Source organism: Gossypium hirsutum, chromosome A10, assembly GCF_007990345.1.
Source record: "Gossypium hirsutum isolate 1008001.06 chromosome A10, Gossypium_hirsutum_v2.1, whole genome shotgun sequence".
Lineage (NCBI taxonomy): Eukaryota > Viridiplantae > Streptophyta > Magnoliopsida > Malvales > Malvaceae > Gossypium > Gossypium hirsutum.
Genome location: NC_053433.1, coordinates 116525872 through 116548259, shown reverse-complemented (window position 1 = coordinate 116548259; position 22388 = coordinate 116525872). Strand labels below are relative to the sequence as shown.

General features: G+C 32.1%; 2 protein-coding genes across 6 annotated transcripts; both read right to left on the bottom strand.

The window, feature by feature from the left end:
- Positions 1-3641: 3641 nt before the first annotated feature.
- LOC107889674 (probable disease resistance protein RPP1) lies at positions 3642-12964 on the bottom strand. 5 transcript variants are annotated; one of them, XM_041078361.1, is made up of 5 exons: positions 10071-11896; positions 9643-9789; positions 9290-9436; positions 5357-5442; positions 3642-3682 (listed from the first exon to the last, which is right to left on the bottom strand). In XM_041078361.1, exons 1-5 carry the CDS (start codon positions 10350-10352, stop codon positions 3670-3672), a joined length of 675 nt encoding a protein of 224 aa, XP_040934295.1. In that variant the 5' UTR covers positions 10353-11896; the 3' UTR covers positions 3642-3669. The 5 variants fall into 5 exon arrangements, 4 of the variants coding, with proteins under 4 accessions (XP_040934295.1, XP_040934293.1, XP_040934294.1 ...); XM_041078359.1 differs by lacking the exons at positions 3642-3682; positions 5357-5442 and adding an exon at positions 7644-9026 and having other exon boundaries at positions 10071-10385; positions 11197-11896; XM_016814195.2 differs by lacking the exons at positions 3642-3682; positions 5357-5442 and adding an exon at positions 8403-9026 and having other exon boundaries at positions 10071-10385; positions 11197-11896.
- On the bottom strand, positions 11193-11840 carry LOC121203392 (disease resistance protein RUN1). Its single transcript, XM_041078637.1, has one exon. The coding sequence runs from the start codon at positions 11838-11840 to the stop codon at positions 11193-11195; it is 648 nt and encodes a 215-aa protein (XP_040934571.1).
- Positions 12965-22388: the final 9424 nt, after the last annotated feature.

The following is a 22388-nucleotide window of genomic DNA, read 5'->3' as shown; positions in this document are numbered from 1 at the left end:
ACAGAAGCTTTAGTAGTCCGTGGTCGTTCATACACTCGGAGAAAAACTCAGAAGGGGAGATCAAAGTCAAAGTCCAGACTTGGAAAAGATGAATATGCCTTTTGTCATGAGAAAGGCCACTGGAAGAAAAATTATCCAAAGCTGAAGAATAAGGGAAAAACTGCTCCAGATGCTTGTGTTGCAAAGCATGATACCAATGACTCCGAACTATCACTGGTTGCATCATCATCATTATTCCATTTAGATGAGTGGATATTGGATTCGGGTTGTACCTATCATATGTCTCCTAACCGGGAGTGGTTCTCTGATTTAGTAGAATTAAATGGAGGAATTGTTTATATGGGCAATGAGAATGCCTGTAAAAATTTTGGGATAGGTTCAATCCAATTAAAGAATCAAGATAGATCAAACAGAGTTTTGACTGATGTTCGATACGCGCCCAGTTTGAAGAAAAATCTCATCTCATTGGGAGTCTTGGAATCCAAAGGTTCAGTTGTTTCTATGAGAGATGGGGTTTTGAAAGTGACATCTGGTGCACTTGTGATATTGAAGGGCATCAGGAAAAATAACTTGTATTACTACCAAGGTAGTACAGTTATTGGAGCAGTAGCTGCAGCTTCCGGTAACAAAGAATTAAACTCAATGCAGTTGTGGCATATGAAGTTGGGACATGCCAGTGAAAAATCCTTGCAAATTCTGGCAAAGCAAGGATTGTTGAAAGGTGTAAAGGCTTGCAAATTAAAATTTTACGAGCATTGTGTTTTGGGAAAGCAAAAGAGAGTGAAATTCGGCACTGCTATCCATAATACAAAAGGTATTTTGGAATATGTTCACTCAGATGTGTGGGGGCCTTCCAAAACACCTTCGTTGGGAGGAAAACACTACTTTGTTACTTTTGTTGATGACTTTTCCAGAAGAGTTTGGGTGTATACCATGAGAACGAAGATGAAGTACTTGGAGTTTTTCTTAAATGGAAAACTATGATCGAAAACCAGACTGGCAAGAAAATCAAGCGGCTTAGGACGGACAATAGAGGGGAATATAAAAGTGATCCGTTCTTCGATGTGTGCCAAGAGTATGGTATTGTTTGACACTTCATAGTTAGGGATACACCACAGCAGAATGGAGTGGCAGAGCGTATGAATCGAATATTGCTGGAGAAAGTTCGATGTATGTTGTCCAATACTGGGTTGGGCAAGCAATTTTGGGCTGAGGCTGTAACATACGCTGGCCATCTTGTTAATCGTTTGCCATCATCTGCATTAGAAAGAAAAACTCCTATGGAGGTATGGTCTGGAAAACCGGATACAGATTATGATTCATTACATGTGTTTGGATCCACTGCATATTACCATGTGAAGGAGTCAAAATTAGATCCGAAGGCAAAGAAAGCTCTCTTTTTGGGAATCACCTCTAGAGTAAAGGGATTTCGTCTTTGGTGCTTAGGCACAAAGAAAATGATTTGTAGCAGAGATGTTACCTTTGATGAATCTGCCACATTGAAAAAGGTAACAGATCAAGATATTCAGACAAGCGATACTCCACACGAGGTGGAGTGTACCCCAAAACAGGTGGAGTTTGAGCAGGTGGGGATTTGCCCAGTTAATAAGTCTAATTCTCCAGCCACAATGGAGGATTAGAGGTTGAAGAGGTCCTAACCTAAAAACTGTTAAGTACACGAGAACCAGTTACAGTTGCAAGGCCACGGAGAGAAATTCGCAGACCTACTCGATTTACTGATATGGTAGCCTACACCCTTCCTGTTGTTGATGATGATATTCCTATCACTTATTAAGAAGCAATGCAAAGCTTAGAAAGTGACAAATGGAAAAGCGCCATGGATGAATAAATGCAGTCTCTCCGGAAGAACAATACTTGGGAGTTGGCGCAATTATCGAAAGGAAAAAGGGCAATCGGATGCAAGTGGGTATTTACAAAGAAAGATGGATTTTCTAACAAGAAAGATGTTCGCTACAAGGCAAGATTGGTAGCTAAAGGCTACGCTCAGAAGGAGGGAATTGACTATAATGATGTATTTTTCCCTGTTGTGAAGCATTCCTCCATTAGAATTTTGTTGGCCTTGGTAGCACAATTGAATTTGGAGCTAGCTTAACTTGACGTAAAGACAGCTTTCTTGCATAGTGAGTTAGAAGAGGAGATCTACATGACTCAGCCCGAAGGATACAAAGATGCTGGTGGTAGAAATTGGGTTTGTAAGCTGAACAAATCACTATATGGATTGAAGCAATCCCCGAGGTAGTGGTACAAGCAATTTGATAGCTTTATGAGAAGGTAGAAGTACACAAGAAGCAAATATGACAATTGTGTGTATTTGCAAAAGCTGCATGACAGATTTTTCATTTATCTACTCTTGTATGTTAATGATATGTTAATTGCTTCGAAGAGCCAAAAAGAGATAGATAAGTTGAAGGCTCAGTTGAATGAAGAGTTCGAGATAAAAGATCTAGGTGAGGCTAAGAAGATTCTCGGCATGGAGATAAGTAGAGATAAACAGAGAAGCAAGCTTTGTTTGAATTAGAAGCAATATCTAAAAAAGGTATTACAATGTTTTGGTGTAAATGAAAACACAAAACATGTAAGTACTCCACTTGCTTCTCATTTGAAACTTAGTACTCAATTATCTCCAAAGACTGAAGAAGAAAGGGAATATATGGCAAAAGCCCCATATGCAAATGCAGTTGGGAGTTTGATGTATGCAATGGTGTGTACGCGGCCTGACATTTCGCAAGCTGTTGGAGTTGTGAGCAGGTATATACATGATCCTGGAAAAGAACATTGGCAAGCTGTGAAATAGATTCTACGGTATCTTCGAAAAACCATAGACGTTGGTTTAGTTTTTGAGCAGGATGAAGCACTTGGTCAGTTTGTAGTTGGATATGTTGATTCCGACTTTGCTAGTGATTTAGATAAACTTTGTTCAACTATGGGCTATCTGTTTACTCTTGCTAAATCCCCAGTGAGTTGGAAGTCTAACTTACAGTCTACAGTAGCTGTGTCTACTACAGAGGCAGAATATATGTCAGTTACAGAAGCTGTTAAGGAGACTATTTGGCTTAATGGATTGTTTGAAGACTTGGGAGTTGTTCAAAGTCACATTAGTCTATATTGTGACAGTCAGAGCGCTATTCATTTAGCAAAAAATCAAGTTTATCATTCAAGAACCAAGCATATTAACGTAAGATATCACTTTGTGCGAGAAGTCTTTGAAAAAGGAATGTAACACTCCTAACCCGTATCCGTTGCCGGAATAAGGTTATGAGGTATTACTTGACTGAACAAAACTTCTATAAGGTCAAAGATACTTACCAGACATAAATTATCAACAATGCAAACATGTCTAATTGATTTTCCATAAGAGCTCTTATAAATTTCCAAAATGACTCACTATCAAAACATAACCGAATATCTAATAACAAATTAACTACTATCAAGTTATAACTAAAACTTTCACCACATTAGTTCAATTATAAGGCTTCTCTAAACAAAATGAGCAAGTCATCTTCGCATGGCTATAATGTATACAAAGTCGAAATATCATTCTACCTATAGTCTATCCTATACATGCCTTAAACCATGATGATATACAATCTTCTCAACTCACATAAAGACTCGATAGTGTGATGATATCTCCGGCCCTTCCAACTCGAGCTAAAGTATAAACCTATAAGAAATGGCAAATAGAACACGGAGTAAGCTTCAATGCTTAGTAAGTTTTAAGCAATGCAAACAATTAATTTACTTATAGATCGATTATTCAAATTTTCAAGAAATCATTCCTAGATAATTGCCATTTTGGCTAAGTATCCATGAACATAATGCATATTTAGCAAATTCACCTCACTTGAATCTGAAATCAATTAAAACCAAATATTTAAATCACAAATAAGATCATGAAAAATCAAAAAGCATCTCATTAACAAGTTTTAACCATGTTTGCAACAAAATCACGAATTCACTACAAGCTATCTTCCTGAGCAACAGTCACTAAATTATTTATAAATGGAGCTAAGAAACTCCAAATCAAGTGACGTTAATTTTCCCTGAAAATAGACTCATATATATTCCATCCATAAAATTTTCAGAATTTTTGGTTTGACCAATCAATACCAGATTTTTATTGAAGTTTCCCCTGTTTCACTGTTTGACTATTCTGACCACTCTTCACTACGAATCAAATTTCTCATTATACAGAATTTGAAATATACTAGACTCATTAAGGAGTCTAAGAATATAAATTTTATCTTATAACCATTTTTGTACCATTTATAATGATTTTCTGAAAACAGGACAGGGGACCTCGAAGTCATTTTGACTCTATTCCATGCCACTTCAAATATCTCATTATTGGCAATTCTTTTGCTCACACGGTTTCTTTTATAAGAAACTAGACTCATTAAGATTTCATGACATAATTTATTCAGCTTCTAAATCAACTCCCACAATTTATGGTGATTTTTAGAAATCACATTACTGCTGCTATCCCAAGCAGATTTATTACCCATTCTTGCATTCATTTTATTTAACATGTATATCACCAAATCAATCTCATATAACCTTTCACCATAACCGAATACACATATACACATATGAGATTTTCACATATACTTCTCATTCCGCATTCATGATTCAATTCCGATCAATCTAACATATAAAGTATATAATACATTCCTGACCAACTTAATGTATTTGACATATTCAATCATAATCTTACTCCAATCATCGGCATTAAGTCTTCTAGGTTTAAAACCCAAATCCAATCACCACCACAAAGCATGCGGGACTTTAAGCCCGGATATAATACCAGCACAAAGCCTACGAGACTTTAGCCCGGATATAACACCAGCACGAATGCCTTCGGGGCTTAGCCCGGATATAACACCAGCACGAATGCCTTCGGGACTTAGCCCGGATATAACACCAGCACGAATGCCTTCGAGACTTAGCCCGGATATAACACTAGCACGAATTCCTTCTGGACTTAGCCCGGATATAACACCAGCACGAATGCCTTCGGGACTTAGCCCGGATATAATTCTCCATTATCATGCACATATATATATCATAACACATTAGCATTTCATTGACATTACTTGAACACAAGCACAACGTGCTTATCAACCATTCCACTTTCGGCTCAATAGCCACATACAAAGAACACGATTTCGTTTCGTTATCCAACATGATTTCTATAACCATTCGGCTACAAGTCATATGCACAAATTATTTATCCCACTACGTAATTCAAGTAGAACCAATAGGTCACAATTTATTTATTATGCTTATATACCATGATTTTATCAAATCATAAGCTAAGTTTCATTACTCAAAAACTTACCTCGGATATTTTTGAACAGTGGCGAATAGGTTATTCGATTGCTTTCTCCTTTCCCTTATCAGATCTAGATCCTCTTTGCTCTTGAGCTTAATTTAAAACAATTGAATTCATTTAATTTCTAATCAAATAGGCGATTTAATATAATACACGTATATTATAAGGTTGAGGTACATATGACTTAATGATTAACTATCAAACACCATATACATATATATATATTCTCTAGTCATGCACAACCAAACATCTTACTTAGGCATTAACAACTTTATAGTTATATGCATATCTATGTTAAGACCAATTATATATTTAATAAATTCTACAAATATGGTTATTTATAATGACTAAATACCATTATATCTCAAGTTATACTTATAAGCACATCCACCTAAATTCATTCGTACTTAAACATCATTCTGACCTAATACTCATATAGTCACTAACATATTATTAATCACTTCCAAAGCCAAGAAGACATATTTAAACTTAGTACATTTTCACTCAAATGCAAAACTCATGTATCGAAATAATATTTCACGTACATATACTAATCATTTAAAGAATATATTTCATTGTATATACGCATATATATAAGAACCATTCATAACATACTTATTACTCATTTACAAAGCAAAATACTCATATCATATTTATAAAATTACAAGCCGAATATACCTATACTTACATCACTTAAACATCAACACTCAATTTCTTTGACAAAGCACATTTTCGAAAATGACAAGGCAATATAACAGCCTTTAATCCAACTTATAATTCATGCATATCACATTCCAAGCATTCACTCTATTCTATCATTTAAAATACAAACATTATTCAATAATTTCCTAGTTCAAATTCGGTAATTACACCAATACACAAGATGATTTATTATTATTGTTCATTCATTTAAACTACTTACAAATACCTTAAACTATCTCAATTATCAACCATTTGTAAATTATTCATTAAACTTGAAAACAACCATATACCTCTTTCATTTTCTACCATGGCCGAATGCTCAAGACACCACACAATTCCAAATTTGGTCATGGGTTAAGTAAAGAACTTAATAACTAACTCAAAATATGCTAAAAATCCAAGAATTATAATTGAACTTACCTTAATTTAGCTAACCACCATAGCCGAATTTCTCAAAGCTTTCCTTCTTCTAGATACGGCAATGAGGAGCAAAATGGAGTAACTTTGGTTTCTCCTCCCACTAATCAATATTTTACTTTTCTTTATTCATTACTTCTTCTTTTTGTAATCTAAAATATTAACATAAAATAAATATAATATGTTTTGATCAATAACATGGTCGGCCACTATCTAAAAGAATTTGCTAAATTGACATGCAAGTCCACCTTTTTAATAACATGCATAAATAGATCACCTTAAAAATTACCCATCACATTTCACAAATGTCTCACTTAAGTCCTATTTAAAATTTTCACATACAATTGACAAAATCAAAGCATGAGATTTTCACAAATGCATTTACACATATAAGAGGCATAGAATTTAACAGTTAATTATTTTTAAAAACTCGGTTTTGTGGTCCCGAAACCACTTTCCGACTAGGGTCAAATTAAGGTTGTCACAAGGAAAAATTCTACTTCATAAGATTCCGACAGCAGATAATCCCGCAGATGTGATGACCAAGGTGGTAACAACAATCAAGTTCAATCATTGTTTGAACTTGATTAACATCCTGAGAATTTGAGCACCTTCAAGTGTATGGCGCTCGAGAGTGCATTTGGAGGCACTACAAAAGATAGCTTTATCGGATTTGGGGAGTTGAAGGAAGTATGTGAAGATGTGATTATTCTAATCAAATCTTCAAGGTGGAGATTGTTGACAATTGCATGGTAAATAGTTGAAAATTGCATGGTTTTGCAGCATCAAATTTATGGCAGATTATTAACATTTATGGCAACCATTAAGTTTGACTTAAATTTCAAAAATAGGAGGTGCAATTGGCACTGAAAATTTACTTGATAAATTTGGCATGGGATATTTTGTTTTTTGGTCCTTGAGATAATGGGCTATTTATGGTTTGGTCATTGAACCTCAACTATAAATAGGCTTCCCATTTCTCATTTCAATAATCCCAACCATTCTTTCTCTCTTAGTTTTCTCTCTTCTCCCATTTGAGAATTCTTAAAGAATTCTATTTGTTTGTAATATTTTGGAGATAGTGAAGTTACCATCTGGTGTTAGTGCCCGAGGACGTAGGTATAATTTACCAAACCTCGTTAAAACTCTTGTGTTCTTTCTTGTCCTATTTTTCTTTCAATATTTGAGGGTAAAATAGTAGTATTTAATTGTGCTATTAAATTACGATAGAAGGGATATTCTGACTAAGGAAAGACTTAGTACTTAAGAGAACCTTGTGATCCACCTCTCTTTCCTGGGAATTGAACTTTATGTGATTTTTTAGTACAATAATTTGCACGCTTCCAACCCTATTCAACAAGTCTATCATGCGTTTGTTTTTAGACACCTGTGTCTTGACCGTGTCTGACCTTTTTTTTGATTTATTCCAGCATGTCGCGTACGTATCTGGGCGTGTCCGACGAGTGTCCATTTCGGACATGTTTGACACTGGGAGGAAGGATGAGCTGTGTTCGTGCTTCCTAGACCCAAAGTTTGGAAAGAAGAGGATACTTCTCGGATTAGAGTCCCATATAATTCTTGGAATTTCTGGAAATTCGACCATTGGGCAACCACTAAGATCTAGATAACGAAGAGATTCCAACTTGATCGATACATTTTTAACCGCAGAGCCACTCATATCTAAGTCCCGAAGATTACATAAAGAGTCCAAAGGCAATGATACTTCTTCAATTTGAGTGCCAGATAAGTTTAATTCTATTAAGCTTTTTGGGATTTCTGGAAATTTGATCATTGGGCAATCATTAAGATTCAGTTTACGAAGGGATTCCAACTTGATTGATACATTTTTTACCCTTGAGCCCCTCATATTTAAATTTCGAAGATTACATAGGGAGTCGAAAGGCAAGAACACTTCTTCAATTTGAGTTCCAGATAAGTTTAATTCTGTTAAGCTTCTTGGGATTTCTGGAAATTTAATCATTGGGCAATCACTAAGATCCAATTGATGAAGGGATTCCAACTTGATCGATACATTTTTTACCCTTGAGCCCCTCATATTTAAATTCCGAAGATTACCTAGGGAGTCGAAAGGTAAGGACACTTCTTCAATTTGGGTGCCAGATAAGTTTAATTCTGTTAAGCTTCTTGGGATTTCTGGAAATTTAATCATTGGGCAATCACTAAGATCCAATTGATGAAGGAATTCCAACTTTGAAATATTGATGGATACCCTTTTTACCTTTCACTTGCTCAATGACAATCTCTGTAGCTTGTGGAGATGCTCAATTGAATCGGGCACTTCTCTTATTTTAGTGCTTGATAAATTCAAATGATGAAAGTGACTTGGGACCTGAGGTAACTTCTTGAGACTATAACATCCAAAAAGGCGAAGCTTATCCTGACGAAAAGATGTCAAATGATTGAGGCAAGGAAGTTCAACCAAACTTTCACAGCGAGAGCAATTAAGGAAATTAAGGTTGATGGCTCCTAATAAACTAGGAATCTTCCTTAAATTCTCACAATATGAAATGTCAATTTTCCTTAAATTAACAAGGTCCTGTGCAGGAAAAACAACTGTATTACTCTTAAGCATCATCTACTTACTTTAGGCAGTAAAAAATGAAAATGAAATAAATTATAATACTAAGAAAAATAAAAATTTATATATGATGTATTACAATTAATAGATCAAATGATGTCACTTATTTAAATAAAATAAAACAAAATATTTTTATATATTTTTTTTAAATTTAAATAAGATGCCATATGAATATTTGATACATCGACTTTTTTTTCCTAAGAAAGTATGAAAGTACATACCAGATGATCATCTTCGTTCCCAAGTTGAACCAAACTTTTACAGTTAAAGCAATTAAGGATTTCAAGATTGATGGCTCTTGAAAGATTAGGTATCTTCCTTAAATTCGTGCAATTTGAAATGTTAATTTCCCTTAAATTAACAAAGTCCTGTGCAAAAGAAAAAAAATAATTATATTACTTTTAAGCATCATCTACGTCAAAAATGAAAAAGGAAATAAATAATTATAATACTAAGAAAAATAAAATATTTTATATTTACTTTTTAAAAATTTTAAATAAGATGTCATCGCATGAATATTTCACACATCAAATTACAAATTCTTTTTTTTCGAAGAAAGTATGAAAGCACATACCCTATGATTATCTTCGTCCCATAATTGAAACAACCTTTCACAGTTAGAGCAATGAAGGAGTTCAAGGTTGATGGCTCCTGAAAGATTAGGTATCTTCCTTAATTTGTTACAATTTGAAATGTTAATTTCCTTCAAATTAATAAGGTCCTGTATAGGAAAATATTTGTATTATTTTTAAGAAATGAAAAGAAAATAAATAAATATAATACTAAGATAGTAAAGATTTATATTTGATGTATTCGGTGTGAAAATTCACCCACAATTAATAAATCAAATGATGACACTTTTTTATATAAAATAAAAAATATTTCATATTTATTTTTAAAAAACTTTAAATAAGATGTCATCATATAATTATTTGATACATCAAATTATAAATTATTTTTCCATAAAAAAAGTTTAGATGAAGAAAATATAAAAACACATACCATATTATCATCTTCATTCCAAAGTTCTTCCATATTGCCATATTGTATTTTCAACACTATAAGATTCTTTGGATTAAAACTTGATAGAGATTTGAAGGGAAAATAATCCCAACAAAGATACCTTAGCTTATTAGGAAGAGATACACTATCAACTTGGTTTGCAAGTAGCTTTGGATTCCAATCCTCTTTCCCGATCTCAGGTTTATAGAAGTAAATATATCTAAGATTAAACATGTTCTCAAAAACATATGGACATAATTGCAGCTCTTCAATCTGAGACATGTTTAACTTTATTCCTTCAATTGATACAGTCCCCTAATAATGAAAAACATTTTATCAAGTATCAGTGTATAAAAGTGTTCAATTTTATTTTTCTTTTTTTAAAAGCAATATATTAAATACTTAGGGAAATGATTGTATGAAACAGTAACGTCACGTCATCTGTATCCCTTTCTAATAGTTTTATGCCACATCAGTACTTTTATCCTGAATTTCAGGATTTTATCCTGAAAAAAATCAAATCCAAAATTAAAATACTAAAATTCAGGATAAAATCTTGAAATTCAGGATAAGAATATTGATGTGGCATAAAACTATTGAAAAGGGATACAAATGACGTGGCGTCACTGTTTCATACAATCCTTTCTCTAAATACTTAACCAACCCAATAAACACTTGAGTAGATCCCATGTTATACCCTAACACACTTGTCATTATTTGTCTGGTAAGTAAACAATTTTTTTTTTGAAATAATAACTAAAATGATTATCATTTCATACAATGTAAATACAAACAATTAAACTTTTAACATATTAAAATATATAATTAATTGAATTTATATATTTAAAAGATATCAAATATAATTTTTAATTAAATAAAAAAGAAAACAAAAAAATGGAAGCCGATTGAGTTTTAACTTGATTGGCATGGACATTGTTGTCAATATAGGAGGACCGAACATGGGTTCGAGTGCGCTGAAGTATATTATCCTCCTATTTAAGGGTTGAGGAGAGGCTATGGGTAGTTCTAGGCATCGTATAAAAAAAAGCCTATATGATTAATACATATAATGAGATTGTTTCAAAAAAAGATAATCAGAAATAATGTAAATACAATTAGCGCTTACTTGATTATATCTGAGCACTTGATCCACATCTTCAGGAAACCATAACCTGCTGCACTTCCTGGGTTTTCTTTACATTTTTGACGAACAATGTCCTTACCAATCTCCTCAAGCATATCATGCATAGAAATATGATAACCATCTATGCTATCAAGTAAGCACTTATCGGCCAAGTTTCTTATTCCACACATTGCACCCATATAATAATTACTTAGAATTTTTTCTACAATATCCATTTTTTCCCCTTTAAAAAAGCATGCTACGTCAAGAAATATATTCTTCTCTAGCTCACCCAACCCATCTAAGCTACTCTTCAAAATCTGTGAAATTTTTGGTTCGACATATTGCTTGAGTTTATCCACTTCGCTCTCCCACTCTTTTTTAGACTTTGTATATAGATTAGAACCCAAAACTTTAAGAGCAAGTGGACTACCTTGGGCATATACTACAAACTTGCATGATAGATCTTGAAAATCAACAACAGGATTCAACAACTTAAATGCAAATGTAGAAAAAAGTTGAAGAGAATCTTTCTTATTCAACTTCTTTACCTCATGTATGTGGTTAGCTCTTCCATTTCTAAGCACTTGTCTATCTCTAGATGTTACAAGAATTTTACTTCCAGTACCAAAATATTTAACACCCATAAAATCTATTTGGTCTGGGTCCCTAACATCATCAAGGACAAGAAGTACTTTTTTATTATTCAGCCTGTCTTGGTAAGGGTAGCTTATAAAAGGGGTGTCAATACAAATTTCTTTTTCGTCTAATAGTTTGGAAAGAAGTTCATTTCGTAAAGACTCATCCCCCTGTTTTTTATTTTCTCACTAACATCTTTAAGAAACAAACGACATTCAAACTTTGGAGAGACTTCCTCATATACAGCATTAGCAAGGGTAGTTTTGCCAATACCACCCATTCCCCAAAATCCTATTACACGAATGTCCGCTTGCTCAATCAACCCCAAAAGCATCTTTTTTTGATCATCTATTCCCACCAATTTTTCAGAAGTGATTCTAGGCGCACTATTCATCAATTTTCTTGTAACATCATCAACTATATCCTGGATATACTCGGTTTCAGATCTATCAGAGAAGCAAAAAGTAAATATAATTATATATGAAATCTAAAACAAAGATAAGTCAAATATAAGAAGATGAGAAAAATATAGTTACTTGTTGTCTTGTATATGAATTCCTTTTAATTTCCCAACTTTAGCGAAGGCATCTTTCCATCGTTTCACTTCATCTGTGGGCCTCTTTGATTCATGGTCTTCAAAGGATGTTTTGAAACTCCCAACAAGATTCCGCACATTGGAAGGATCGACATGGTAAAAGATGGGAAGAACAATATGTCCTTCAGAGTGATTACGGTCCATGATGTCAGAAACTTCAGCTAAGCATGATTTCGAAGAAGCATAGTCTTTAGATAAAACGATGATTGAGAGATTTGAGGCTGCAATTCCTTGCGAAAGTGCTGGTAAAAGTTTCTTCCCTGTTTTCAGTGTATGTTCATCGAAGAAGACATTCAGTGCCTTGTCTTTCAAAGCTTTGAGCAGATGAGCGGTAAAGTTAAAGCGGGTCTCACCTCTGAAGCTCAAGAAAACTTGATGCTTCATTGAACAAGAAGATGAAGAAGAAGCCATGAAAGTGTGCTTGGTTAAATTAGGACTGATTTTACCGCTTTGTTTACAAGTAGTTACTAAATGCTTTCAACCCTTGTTATAGTATATTTCAGCCCTTGTGTGATATTTAGTAAACCTTGACTTTGTTATGCTGGGGTTTGGTCATTGGTGTGTAATCTCAAAGTCACAAATTTGAGATGCAGATAATGTTTTTTTTATTGACTAAATTAGTTGGGATTATTATAAATATAAGCAGTAATTGTCAACTTTACTTGCTTTACTACCCTTCCTATTTTTTTAATATACATTTGATTCCAACAAGAAAGGTTTAAAAAAACAAAGAAAATAAAAACAATCCAAAGGTTGCGTACTCAATTATTCTTCTCTATTTTTTTCCTCAATCAATTTTAGGAACTTTATGAATAACAAAATAAAGGGAAGATCACATACTCATGCTAAGTTAACCAATTACGACCAACCAATAACTTGTCAACTACCAATTAAAACATCAATTATTTTGAAAATGTGCAAATATTCAACTTTTTTTTCTCAAGTTGATATTTAAATTTTTTTCGTCAAAAGTCGTATTTTCCTGTTACTTATTTTACATTAAAATGTTATATTCGATAAATAATTTCTATCAATAATAAATTGTCACATCGTATAAACATAAAAAGTATTTTTTAATTTTTTTTGTTTTCTTTTACATTTTTTCTCTCTCTATTTTTTCTCTTTTCTTATCCTTCATAATGTCTAGCAATATCGACAATGCTCAAAATATTTTTTTATCATTTTCATTCCACAGTTGTTCCATGTCACTGTTATGTAATATCAACAAAATAAGATTCCTTAGCTTAACTCATCAAAGATCCCTTAACTCATCAAAAATTTGAAGAGATAATTCTCCCAACAAAGATACCTTAACTCATCAAGAAGAGATACAATATTGATTTCACCTACAAGTAGCTTCTTATTCCAATATTGACGAGATACGAAACAGATAAATCTAAGACTAAGCATGTTTTCCAAATCAGTAGAGCTTAATCGTAACTTATCAATTTAAAACATGTTTAGCATGATTTCTTAGATTGTTTCAGTTCCTAAAAATATAATTTATCAAGTATTAATGTATATATATGTTAGAGTTGTGAGACTAAAATTTTAAAAGATTACTTGCAAGTCAAGTTAAACAAAATATAATTTATTTTTAGAAGCTTTAGTTTTATTAGGATAATATATTTAGCATTTATTAGCATAGTTTATTTGACTTACTAATTTAGCCTATAAATAGGTTCTTTTACAACTTTAGAAAAAATACTCTTTAGAGGAGGGTTATTTGTTTTCGGGGTTTATTTTTTCTCTATCTTTTGTACTCTTCATTCTTTTGTCATTATATATAGTAAAATTATTTTTGCCCGTGGTTTTCTATCCTCTTTGGAGGAGTTTTTCCACATTAAATTTGTGTGTTCAATTTCTCAATTTATTCCGCTATTTTTTTTCTTGTTGCTTAATCAGGTCGATCCTAACAATATATATATAACAATTTATCAAATTATTTCTGTACGGGTAAAGCTACAAGCATGATGGCCTTTCAGTGCCATCACCATTCCCTTCATAGTAGCAATTTTGAAAAGTCGAAGCTTAATCTCTAGGTTTTGGCTAACTTATACTTCATTGAATTAAACTCTGTAACTAAAAAACCAAATGTAAAATATGAGATAAAAAAAAATAGAAAAGCCAACAAGAGATTGCTTTTTTTTTTTCTTTTAGGAAAAGAAAAAGGAAAAATAAAGCTTTATTTTTCACCATGAATTTTTAGAATAAAATAAATTTTCAACGTGTTTATGGAGTTAAATTTTAAACTAGCAATGTAAGAAATTTAAAAATTCTACAAGTAAAGCTGGGTTGATTGTCGTGTCTATAGCATATAGTAAAAAATTAAAATATATAAATATATAAAAAGATGGAACACATGTCAAATTTATAACTTTATTTGTGAAGTTAAAAAAAATGCATTACTAGTGTTACCAAATACTCACCTATATAATATTATAATACTAAATTAAACCTAGAACTTTGAGGGTTGGCTATAGCGCCCACCTCTGTACTATTTCGTTTATAATATAAATATTGTATATAATATAATAACCTAAAATTAATAAAATAATAAAATAAAAAGAGGCAAGCTTAAAAAAAAAAAGAGAGAGTCTTAATAGAAACAATAATAAAATAATTCTAAATTTTTCTTTTTGTGTGTTAATTCGAGTTTTCATGTCAAATTTTTCATATAATCTATGCATTTACTCGTTTCTTGTCACATTGGACAATAATTATATGTTCATAAAAAACCATTGATTAAGTGTTAAATTAAACAAAATTCATGTACAAAATTAATTAAAATAAATAGTAAAAGTATGAAAGTGTTTCCCATTTTCAAGCTTTCCCATTTTAAAGCTTAAGATTTCAACGTGCTGGGCTATGATGGCATTCAAAGGGGACATTAGCAATGTGTGAAGGGCACCTTATGAGTTGGTGGATTTAGGTCAACTTTGGTGTTTTATCTTCTTTACTAGTTGTATTTTGTTTGGTTCTTTAAGGGTGTTTTGTAAGAATTTTTTTTTTATCTAAACTGCTAAAAATTTCAATAAATTTATATGCAGTGTAGGTACTAACTAGATTGGAGATTGAGTTAGGGAATTTGCATAATTGCGATGTTAAATTCATTTTTAATTAATGAAGCAATACAGGCTTTGCTCTGAGGGTTGTTTGAGTGCAGCCGCTCAAGGTTTAGGGTTGAAAGGAACCCAAAAAATATTTTTTTTTAACTTTTAATGTGGGAAAAAAATTCAGGCTAAAATAAATTAATTAAATATTTAGGACTTTCAATTTTTCACCACAAAAGTCTCATCTCTTAAGACCTCAATAATTTTTCAACTTTTATTGTATTACATTTTATAATTTTTCTTGATAAAGGCTCAATTTATTGTTTCACCTCGAGTCCCAAAAATGTCAAGAACAAGCTTGTGAAAAATTTTTCAACCTCAAATATTTGAATATTGAATTTGGACAGTGAAGAATATATGTTAGAGCATGAAATAATGTGATTCTCGATTTTTGGAGTATTTAGAAGCTAAATAGCAAGGGCGAAGCCAGAAAAATTTTTTAGGGGGGTCGGATGAAATTTTAATTTTTTATAGTTTATATCTTTATAATTTGTAAATGATTAAATTGAATTTTTATAATTTGTAAATGATTAAATTGAATTTTTATAATTTTAGAGGGGGCTAAAGTACAAATTTACCTTTACTAATGTAAAATTCTCCTCTTCCACCAGTAGTTTTTCCTTAAAAAGGATTTACAATAAAATCTTTATAATCATTTTTTTGCCATTATTGCATCTAAAAAAAAAAGGGATCTAATTTCAATAGTCATGTGGGGTTAAAAATATATTGAATAATTAAGCTTCACAATCTAGTTTCTCATCATTTTGAGCTAAGAATTTTTGACAAAATAGAATTCAAATTAGGGATCGGCTACCTGCAGATTTGTTGATTGTGATTCTCTTGAAGTTTTCTGTCAAGTCTATCATTCGTTTTAAGTGTGTGGCAGCAACTTGGTACCATCTCATTGAAAATCTTTTCTTTATTTCTCAACATCATAACAATAGTAAAAAAAATACGGGTCTTCTTGTTTATTATTGTACAGGTACCATTCAGTTTCCTGTATATTATTAAGGTATCGGTGAGTTGGGCCAAACAGTACAATGCAACATATAAGTGTAATCCGTCTTAGCAATTCAGTTTGGCTTCCGATGGTTCGTTGACAGGGGATTGGGTATATCTTTATACTGATGGGGTTGTTAGGTTAGAGTCTGGCTTTGCTGCTGCAGGAGGTTATATGCGGACAAAAGGGAGAATGGATTCTTGGTTATAACTATTATTTGGGGAGTTGTTCCGCTTTTGAGGCTGAACTTTGGAATATTCTTAATGGTTTGACACTTATTACGAAACGGGGGTATAAGAATGTTTTGGTCCATTCGTATAATTTGGAAGTTATTACAGCTATACAGACTGGTCGCTAAGAAAGTTCGCCATCAGTTTTGGTAAGGCGAATTCACTTGAATTTACAAACTGTTGAACAGTGGAACTTCACACATATTCCAAGGGAGAGGAATAGACTTGCAGATATATAGGCTCACTAAAATGACTTCAGAAAGCAATTCAGAGGTACAACTGTTTATTAGGATCCTAGAGGAGTTCTTCGATGAATTTGGGTTTGATAGAGTGGTTGAATTTTCAGTTGTAATTACTTAGGTTAGGACATAGGTATTTTTTGCAAAAGAAAAAAAAAAAAAAGCTAGTAATGTTATGCATTTGTTTTTTGATAAGCACTCATTTCTTATCAAGATATGCTTCAACAACTACCCAATAATTTTGATGTTATGACTCTTTTTCTCTTTTGGATTGATAGTGGATTACTTTGTTTATGTTATATTTTTAATTATCATATAACTCTACGCAATCCAACCACAAGAAAATCTAGGATGCTTCCTAAATGTCCCCAAAATATCCCACCGAAGACATATATTTGTTTTTCTATTCTTGGATTTGGGTTGGATCATTTCCCCCAAAATATTATATTTTAATGCTACATTCGTTTGAACCAGTTATATGAAATAGATATAAATTAATCAAGAAATCAACTATAATTTCCGGACAGAAATTCACCCCAACTCTTGAATAAAATTCTTTTTTATATTGAATTTAATAAATAAAAGAAATCAATAATATATGAAATTTAATTTGTATAATGATCTATAAATAAAATTTTAATTTTGATTCAATAATAAATATTAATAAAAATAAATTAATCAAATAATTTTCGTATATGGGATAGATAATGCTGAAATTTGATAATTAAGATTTGTGTTTCTTCGTCACTTTTTAAAGGATGGTTTACCAAGTAAACTTGACAATTCTCTTATATTATAATAACCTCATCTGATTTGACAATAATATCTATTTAATCACCAAACCCAACTAATATCATTCCGGTCCATAAAAGAAAACCATTAACAAATATATGATTTGCATCACAATTTTGTCAGACTGGAAGACCTTGACTTTGATATTACACACCAATCACCATCAAACAAATGATGTGTGTACCTAACCTTTGAATTTTTATCAAAATTTTTCTTGGAATCAAGTATTTAAAAAAAATAATAAATACATTTGATGATTACACTAATATTGAATCTTGATAATTAAGAATTATGTACCTAACATTTCTAAATCTTTTTTAGAAAAATATATGTGAAGCATAGTTTACCAAGTAAAGTTGACAATGCACTTGTGCTTATAATATCCCAATAATCCATCTTTATTTTTAGGTTAAACTTCACAAGTAATCATTAAACTATTAATGTTTTTTTGCTTTGATAACCCAAGTTTAAAAATAATTCTATCTTTAACCACTAACGTTATCCTCATTTGATTTAATAAAAGAGTAATCAAAATATCACATTTGGATGATGTTAGTGACTAAAATAGAATTTTTTAAACTTGAGTGACCAAAATAGAAATATATTAGTAGTTGGATGATTATTTTTGTAGTTCAACCATATTTTTATTATTTTTAAAATCTTTTTTAATAAACATCCATATAATTTTTCCTTGAAAGATACAAGAATAAAAAAATCAAGCCAAGCCAAGGCAATCCACTTGCTCTTAAAGTTTTGGGTTCTAAGCTGAATAGCAAGTCAAGAAAAGCGTAGGAGAGCGAGTTGGAAGGATTAAAGGAATATGGCCTACAAAAATTGGACAGATTTTGAGAGGCTTTGACGTGCTGGATGAATTAGATAGCATGATTCTGTAAAGGTTATTTTGTGATGGGGTTGATGTCTTCTTCTCTTGGATTTTGATTTTTCAGATCAGTTTGTGTTGAAATTTCTCTTTATGTTAATGTCTCCGAAGTTGTTTTCTTTTCCTTTCATATTTAAGATTATGGATTGAACTTTAGTTTTTGGAATTAAAAATTTCAAACAGATTGCACTTATTGCCATATTTCTTGCAGCAAACATTATTATTCTTCACGAGCTTGTTCGGTTTAATGGCAAAACTACTTTGCTGCATTATGAAGGTCAATGAAAACTCACCGCTGGTCTGATTTGATTTAACCAAATTCCTCTTTATGTAGCACCGTAAAGGTTTTAATTAATTTTTAGAAAACATCAGTTTCGTTTCTGCTTTTGACAAAGTAAGGTCGTCAAAGGGACAAAATTATGATGCAAATCCCAAATAGATTGACTAAAAGATCTTAATCCATAAAGGATATATATCAACATGTCAAAAGAAGGCATAATTTCAAATTAGATCTAAATTTGTGTAACATCTCATACCTGATCTAGACGTGAGACCAAGTCTAGAGAGCTACGTCAAATTATTCGAAATAAACCAACCATTAAATACTTAAAATCGTAGCAGTTTGAAATCACATTTTCCGTCATATCAACATAGTAATCCAAATTCCAAACCAAACCCAAATTAAACACACAATAGCATAAATCTTTGAAAATGATAAAATAATTAAGAAAAGATGATCGAGCTCCTGCCACACCAACCCGCCTAAGTCTGAGGGTTACCTGTAATTCAAACAAACAAACAAAATGACTTTACAACTCAGTGCATAACTTATATTCGCAATTAAATCATAGCATAACAACTAGAATCACCATTCTTTATTAATCAATCAAATATCCATATCAGATAAAGAAACAGAAACAAAAGATAGCAGAGGATACAGATGCAATTTCCTACCCCCAACAGCTACACACAATCTCCGTCCATCCCTACAAACCATATAGGATATCAAGTATCCATCCATTTCTACACATCACATGGTGACTATATGTCACGTTTCAAAATGATTGTAGTCGAACTACCAGAACAAAATGCAATAATTCGCCTGAATCAGACATATGCTTGTGACTTAGCCACTGGGTTCGACAGATTATTAAATTGTCACATATCCTTCTTTTTACAATCCCAACCTAATGCAAATACAATGATATTGGGTATCAATCTACATACACAATTATCTAGTAACAAATCATATTCATAATAATACGGTTATCGCAACAGAAAGACGTATAGATAACAGATTATTCAATATCAGAGCATCAGATTATAGATATCAAGTTATGTAGCATAATTCAGATCATACGAACCCTATGAAAGGACTATGTTCGATTACAACATCACACACGACCTTAAAGAAAAACTTAGATTTTTGGCCTACACGTCCGTGTGGATTCACACGCGACCTGATACATGCCCATGTGGCCTCTTTATCATCACACATAGCTTAGCACATGGTCATGTGACCTAAAATAGTGAGTTACATGGTCTACCATACAGCCTAGCACACGCCCATGTGACTTAAAACCTCAAATTTCACTCACATAGCTTGGACACACGCCTGTGTCCCTGGCTTGTTTGTCTCTTTAGTAAAACAGTCTTGATACACGCCTGTGTCCCCGGCCTTGTGACCCAAATAGTGCCTCACACGGTCTATCACATGGTCTAGGGCAGGACCGTGTGGCGTCAACAACCATGATTTTTTACGTTTGTGAAACACAAAATCTTGGGTTTTCGTTACGGATCTGGTATGATTTCGATGCAGGAACAACGTAAAGGGATCCCAAAACCTAAACGACCATCCAATAAGCAATTTAACAATTAATCGAACTAAAAACACTAATTTAATAGTTGAATTGAACTATTCTGAAACTTCGACACAAAACCCCGAAATATAAAATGTTCACTTACCAACAGTCGTACAACCACTAAATGAAACTAATTCGCTGGAGGAACACTCCTCTCAAGATCTTCTCGTAAACAAAAACAAAACAAGCAGTTAACAAGGAGTCAGGAAAACACTAACAATAACCTTTGAATTCGACAAAGCATACAGATTCAAACGGTAGTTGAAAGAAATTGACAATAGAACTTACACAAAATCCTTGCAATAGCGGCAACGCACCACATAGAAAACCCAATTTAGCTTAGTAGCAAGTTTTATGGAAGATATTGGAAGTAAGGAAGAAAAAAAGAAAGAAAAGAAAAGAAAAAGAACAAAACAGAGAGAAAGGAGAACTTGAACATACAACCAACAAATTTGCAAAAGTTTAACCATTGAACCAGCAAACTCATTCTTGACATAAAATCACACAGAATTAGACTTAAGTCGATATTTCAAGGATAGGGGATTAAATCAAAATAAAATAGAAAAACTTTCTAAAAATGAATCTCAAACCCCTGACTTCGAACACATAAACAAAGCACAAAGCCACAGATATAGAGACTTAATTACAATAAAATTCAAGAGTCAAACTTTCAAATTTTGGGAAGTTAAAAAGTAGTCAAAATTGATCATCATTCTTTAAAAAGAGTCAAATTTCTATTCTTTTAATTGAAATACGGGCTAAAAATGTTAAATTTTTAAACATGACAGTCCAAATGATAATTCTATTTTTCCTAATAATCCCAATTCTTGGATACCTTTAACCGTTAGATGCATATATCGGACAAAAAGACTTTTCCTTATTCTATAACAAGGCTAATATTTAAGAGAAAATCCAAAAATTAATTCTCTCAACTCAACTCGCACATAATTGAGTACTTACCGTTAATTAAAAAAAGTCAATTAAGCTCTTCTATTAACGATTTTCGTCTTTAACCACATTGACCATTAAAAATCAATAGATAGATCAATCAAATGGCAAAATGTGGCAACCAGGGACGTAGCCAATGGGCTGACAGGGCCCTGCCCCCTCTAAAATGAATTTTTTTTTCATTTAGGCCCCTTTTAAATTTATAAAAATCTAAATTAGTAAAAGTAAAATTACACTTTAGCTCCCCTAAATTTGATAAAATTTTGATTTAATCCTTTAAAAATTATAAAGATATAGATATTAAAATGGTGAAATTGTATTTTTACTATTGTAAAAATATATAATTTAATTTCAGCCCCTAAAAAAATTTTTGGTTACCCCTTGGTGGTAAGTGGCAACTCTTAATTTAATCTTTCATTTTTCACATAAAAATCATAAAAAAAATATAAAATATTTAAAACTTATGAAATATATTAAAAATGATATAAAATTATAAAACTTGTAAAAGAAACTAATAAATTACAAAAATAATAAATGTAAACCATATTTAAAAATATTTAAAATGTATATAGTCATAAACTTATAATATTACAGTCTAGAAGAAATTGAAGTAAATGATATCAAAGTGAAGAAATGCGGTGTTCATGTATTTTACGTGGATGTGGAGAGTTACACCGATACTGATGGGATGAGCACTGGTTAATCCAACCAGAGCTTTGACTCCCAAGAATATGCTAATATGGAAAAGTCCAGGATGATTATGCTACAAAAATGAGACTTGCTGGTTACGGAAGAAGCTTTAGCAATGATTGTGAAGAAAGGGATGGAGGGCCTATGATTGAAATAGTTTTAATTTCTTTTTATCTTTGGCTCTGCTTTTCAGGAGATACAACTTCT